General features: G+C 37.5%; 1 protein-coding gene across 31 annotated transcripts in view; it reads left to right on the top strand.

Moving 5' to 3' along the window:
- Positions 1-6,065, top strand: part of NEB (nebulin) — a 136,443-nt gene that overhangs the window by 84,494 nt on the left and 45,884 nt on the right. For all 31 annotated transcript variants that reach the window (XM_019470416.1, XM_019470440.1, XM_019470434.1 and 28 more), the window contains 9 exons: positions 488-601; positions 1,133-1,330; positions 2,010-2,114; positions 2,854-2,958; positions 3,270-3,377; positions 3,664-3,771; positions 4,671-4,778; positions 5,430-5,534; positions 5,626-5,730. In XM_019470416.1, the coding sequence (XP_019325961.1) occupies positions 488-601; positions 1,133-1,330; positions 2,010-2,114; positions 2,854-2,958; positions 3,270-3,377; positions 3,664-3,771; positions 4,671-4,778; positions 5,430-5,534; positions 5,626-5,730 (1,056 nt within the window). The remainder of the gene's footprint in view (positions 1-487; positions 602-1,132; positions 1,331-2,009; positions 2,115-2,853; positions 2,959-3,269; positions 3,378-3,663; positions 3,772-4,670; positions 4,779-5,429; positions 5,535-5,625; positions 5,731-6,065) is intronic.

The following is a 6,065-nucleotide window of genomic DNA, read 5'->3' as shown; positions in this document are numbered from 1 at the left end:
TGGAAAAAAAAAATCACATTTTATAGTAATAGAAACTGTTTCTTCAAAATGTCTGGTTAGGGGTTTTTTTTTAGTCTAAATTGCATAAGCATCCAGGCCAGAAAAACACCAAATGTCTTTAAATGATGCTTTACTGAGTGTAGAAGAACCTAATCTTATGCTTTACTGAACTGAGGCTTATGAAAGGTCACTCTCTTCATGGATCATGGATATCTTTAAATGAAAGAGATGGAACAATAAATAAATAGCTTATTCTATATCTTTATTTTTAAAGTCTTCTAGTCAGCTGTTGTTATTTTTAGAACACGATAGTTATGATGTACTTTCTTTGCCATTTAAAATAAAATAGAAAACCAAGATCCTGCTTTAAAGGCTTTCTCTGCTTGTGGACTCAGCTAAATATTTTGCTTACTGATGAATTTTGTTCCAATAATACAGTTGACTCATTGGAGTCAGTTATTTGTTGCTTTTCTTTGCATCTGCTTAGGTAAAATACCGAGAAGAATATGACAAGTTTAAAGCACTGTACACGCTACCCAGAGGTGTTGAGGATGATCCCAATACAGCAAGGTGCCTTAGAGTTGGAAAGTTTAATATTGATGTAAGTGTTGTTTTCTGATGTGTGTTTTCCTGATAAACCCATACTTATCTCAGAAGAGGCTACTCAAAGAATCCACGTGCCTTCATTCAGATATCACATTTCCACATGCATTTGGCAATGTTCAGTATTTGCTGAACATATATATTTCTATAATACACCTACGAATGTCTTTTCAAGCTTGTGACTCAACTGTTAAATTGCCTGCATGGCTAAACCTTTAGTGTAATATGTTTATGTATAAAATGGAGCATTACGTAGACTACCTCCTTTTAACACCTGAGTGCAATGGAAATCTGACACATCATATTTTATCACCCTTGTTAAGGTTCTGCAGATTATTTTTAGAGCAGGCAAGATGTAAATTTTAGTCATAGCCAAAGTGATTGCTCTCCCACTAACATTCCATGATAAATCAATGGTTGTCCTGGTTTCGGCTGGGATAGAGTTAATTTTCTCCCTAGTAGCTAGTAAACCATGACAATGCTTCAGACTATTTGTCAACATTATTAATGTACTGCTTTAACTCTGCAGCGTCTGTACAAGGAAGTCTATGAAAAGAATAAAGCCAAAGTCCACATTATTCCAGACATGGTGGACATAATTTCTGCTAAGGATGCACAGAAGAAAGTCAGTGAAATCGATTACCGCACACATCTCCATGAATGGATCTGTCTACCAGATCTTCAAATCAATGCCCATGTTCGAAAAGTAACTGATCAACTCAGTGATGTAAGTTCACAAATCATGTGTTCATGGCTCACTTTTTAAAAAGATTCTTGCATTTATGCTCTGTTAGAGGAAATGATTTAGCAAAAACTTAGTTGGAGCACTCTGAAGTTGCTACTTGAATCCGTTGTATTATGCACTGCTGAACAGCATCTGTATCATGTTTTCGTAACACTTGGGCAATAAGTGCGTAGTTGAGATGTGGCTTAGTATGCATAATTTAAGTGTTATCGGTGTAGGCATTGGGTCATAACATTACAGTTCTACCAGTTCAGCCATCCCTGTCTGTAAATTGTCCTTTATTATTTGGTTGCATAAGGTGTGGAAACTTTGGAAGTTTGAGAAAATCCCGGTGGTGCAAAGCTTCTATGCACTTGCCTTGCACAGGTCAGCCCAGGAGTAGGCCAGCAATCTATCAGTAAATCATTGCCCGGTAGGATATGCAAGTAGGTTTTTTAAAAATCATTGGGGTTTTTTATTTATTGGCCAAACTGAAGCAAAGAAGAAAAATTATTTAAATTCCGAAAGGAATTGTTTTGATTTTCTCAAACCACAAAAATAGTCAAAATACCAGAAACCTTACTTGCCATCATTTGACAGTTGTGTTTCAGACTGATTTAGCGATAAGGGATTAGATCCTAGTGGAAGTCTTACAGATTGCTTCTTTGCTCTGATACCTTAGGTGGTATACAAGGATGATCTTAACTGGCTGAAGGGCATTGGCTGCTTTGTTTGGGACACTCCTGAAATTCTCCATGCCAAACATGCCTACGATCTTCGCAGTGATGTGAGTAGATACACTGGTTTTCCTTCTTAGTTTTTTTCACTCCATTGTATTAAAAGGATGGAGTAGCTTTATTCTACTCCAGACATAATCTGGAAAATGTTATATATCCTTCTCTACTGAAGTATTCATTAAATAACCATATATGGTTATTTAAACTTTGCTGCTCTAGAAGTAGATATTGTCAGATTACATCCCATTCAGGAAAGCATTGGGCATTCTGTTTTAAATACTTGTCTTCTCAGAAAAGCACTTAAAACAGTAATTCTTCATTCAGAACCCTTGAAGTAAAGCAGAAATGATGCAGAATTCATATTAAAAAAGAAGTATTTTCATCTTGATTTTGATTTCTTTTTCTCCTCTCAAGATCTTATGACACATCCTTAGTTTGGGATTAAGCCATTAAAATGGGAGAATAACCATTCTGGTTTTCAAGAATGTCTGTCCTTTCATAAGTTCTGTATCAGAAGTATGTTGGATATTTATCATATGGTACATATGCCTATTCTATGAATGAGTATTGACATTTCCTAATATTCTTGATAAAACTGAACAGCTGTTCTTATTTAGTAAGGTGCCATGTTCATTTATTCAGCCATAATTTCAATACACTTTCTGTTTAAATGCTGGTTCACTAATAGAATAATTCAGTAATAAAATAAATAGTAAATATAATAATATAATAAATTCAATTAACAATAAATAGCCTTACTAATTAGAGCTCTTGAATTTCTCTCTGCAGATTAAGTACAAATCTAAGGCAGAAAAGATGAAGAATGACTACACTGTGGTCATGGACACTCCTGTCTATGTCCAGAATGTCCTCAGTGGCTTGAATTTAAGTGAAGTAAGTGTTTGTATCACCTTTCACCCCCAATATTGCATATGCCATTACCTCACAAGTTCTAGAAATGTGACTTTTAATTTTTTTTTTAATCATTTCATCTTAATCATTTAATCATTGCCAGTTATCTACAACTCATTGCCTATGCCTTTATTAAGATATGAGAACACAATCACTAAAATCATTAATTGCCTGAATCCAAAAAACTTTCATCCAGTTTTTTAGGAGAAATTCCTGTATGTATGCAAACAATACATACTGTGAGAGAACATCACAATTATGACTCTCCTCTAATTACTTTTTCTTTTTCTCAGGCTGTCTATCGTGGTGCATATATGCACAATGTTAAAGGCAAAATTATTCCTACTGATAAAACAGTAGATTTGGAGCGGGCATATCATGCGAACAAAATACAGAGTGAAGTAAGTATAAAACTTTTGGGTCCACAGAGTTTCTGATATTCAAAAAGCAAATTCTTTAAAAGTTAATGTCTGTCTTTTTAACTTTTCAGATAAAGAAACTAGATTTCACTGCTCTAAAATGGAAGTGGGAAAATGTCCCCATTTAAGCTACAAGTATGCATTATAATGCAGGCACGGGGGAAATCTTTTGCCAATTGCGATTAAGAGATTTCCTATGCAGCTAATGAATACTCTCAAATATTACACACAGTTATCACAAACTCTCTCTTTCTCTCTTCTCTTGCAGAATTTGTATCGCTGGGCTGGTGTGAATGCTCTACCTACTGGATACAGCCTTCCCACAGATACCCCCAGCTTTCAGCATGCTAAACACGTCCAATACATTGGCAGTGATGTGAGTAATGTACTAAGTCCTTCTACAACATGAGCTGCAAGGGAATATTTGGTGCCCATCCTGTATGAACACACAACTGTTTGAGACAGTTATTTCTCAGATATGAGATTGCTTGTCAGAGAGCAACAAGAGTGGGGCAGTTCCATGTGGATGCCTGAGCCAGGAACTGAGAGTGACCACGACATAGGCAGTGACCTCATCATCCAGGGTGAAGTCCCACTGTACGTGAATGGGGTGGGCAGGGCAGGGTGCTGATAACAGGTTGCATCAACAGTCCTAGACAAGGTGAGGAACTAGGGCCAAGGTCCATCCAGGGGGATCCCGTCAGGAGCTGCGGGAAACAGAGCAGAGATTGGAGACAAGCTACCTATAACATAGGTCCAAGGTAAATCCAGGAGACAGGGCTAGAGACAAGTTACCGATAACATAGGACCAATGTCCATCAGGAAATGAGGAAGGAGACAGGGCTGAAGACAGATGCGCTTACAACATAGCTCAGGCAAGGCCTGACATCCCAGGTGTGGCTAGTCAGGGCAATTAAATCGTAGTGCACTCAAGCCCCAACATTGATAATGTTTGCCTTAACAGAATGTAAATGTTACCAAACCCCATAATTATCTGAAGCAATTACTGTCAGAATATAAATTTCCTCAGGTAGATGCGAATACTTTATTAGATGCAAGAGAAATGTAAAATGTTATTAATCTTGGGCCACATGATAAAGGTAAAAATAATGATGATGTGTAGTGTATTTTACTCTGATATAGCTACATCTCACTTGTTTATCTCTAAAAATCTGGCTCTTTATACTGCATAAATTACTGTCAGAACTGCAGTGTAAGTAGAATCACAATCAAATTTAGTTTCTGTATGTTTTTGTTCCTTTTTCCACTTTATAGCTGAAATATAAAGAAGCCTATGAACACATGAAAGCTAAAGGCTATACTCTGGGACCTAAAGATGTTGGGTTTGAAAATGTGAAGAAAGTGAATCAAGTCATTAATGAGGTACAGTAAATATATGTATTTGCTTTCAACTATATTTGTAGTGCCCAAACTATGAATGATGAGAGGACATTGGCTGGGAGGGTTGCAGGATCCCTGTTCTTTGAGGCTTTTAAGAGCAGTTTAGACAAATATCCATGAAGAATGGCAAGGGATCATTGATCCAGGCTTGGAGTTGGGCTCTGTGGCTTTTTAAGGTTCTTGATAACTCTAACGTTCTGTAATCCTGTAAAACTGTTACCATAATATAAAATCAATTGCAGCCTAATTTTATTAACTGATCTGCTGCTACTTGGTTAAAGTTGCATAGAAATTATTGTATCTGTATGACATTGGGTCTCGATAGTTTTAGGTTTGATATATATGTACTCACTTGTTTGATCATTGGCTTTAATAGGGTGAAAATTAAACATACATATTTACATGTTTGTAGGATTATAGTCTCAGCTTCTCCATGTAGTAGAGATGCTGCTATCAAAAACAATTGTGGAAAATCTTTGCCTGGTTAGAAAATAGTATGTTTGCTCCCTTTTCTCTGGTAGTTATACAATACCTAGCAAAAGCCCTGCCCTTAAAAGAGAAGTACTTACACTCTGCCAAACTGCTTGCCATTTTAAGTTTTTAACCTGTAGAATGCTGTCTCCTTTGATACAGAGGTTGTATCGGGCAACATACCACAAGTACAAGGACAAGATTCATACCACTCCAGACACACCAGAAATCCGTCAAGTCAGAGCAACACAGGAAGCTGTCAGTGATGTATGTGTCTTTCTAACATAAAAACCAGAAGAGATTTAGAATATTCAGCATGACCAGACATGTGAAATGCTATTTTTTCTTTGTCTTTCAGCTGATCTACAAGTCAGATTGGTTTAAGATGCAGGGACATTTGATTTCCTTGCCATACACTCCTCAGGTGTTGCACTGCCGCTATGTTGGGGATATCACAAGTGATGTAAGCAACTTCTATTAAGATACCTGGTATTTGAATACAACAGGCCTAATTGGGTGAGGAATTGGTTAGATGGTCGCATCCAGAGGGTGGTGGTCAACAGCTCAATGTCCAGATGGAGGTTGGTGACGAGTGGTGTCCCACAGGGTCCGTATTTGGGACCGGTACTGTTTAATATCTTCATCATTGACATAGACAGTGGGATCGAGGGCACCCTCAGCAAGTTTGCAGATGACACCAAGCTGAGTGGTGCGGTCGACGCAATAGAGGGACGGGATGCCATCCAGAGGGACCTGGACAAGCTCGAGAAGTGGGCCTGTGTGAACCTCATGAGGTTT

Source organism: Aptenodytes forsteri, unplaced genomic scaffold, assembly GCF_000699145.1.
Source record: "Aptenodytes forsteri isolate BGI_AS27 unplaced genomic scaffold, ASM69914v1 Scaffold174, whole genome shotgun sequence".
NCBI lineage: Eukaryota > Metazoa > Chordata > Aves > Sphenisciformes > Spheniscidae > Aptenodytes > Aptenodytes forsteri.
Note: the sequence above shows the minus strand (reverse complement) of the source record. Positions and strands in the feature narration are given on the sequence as shown.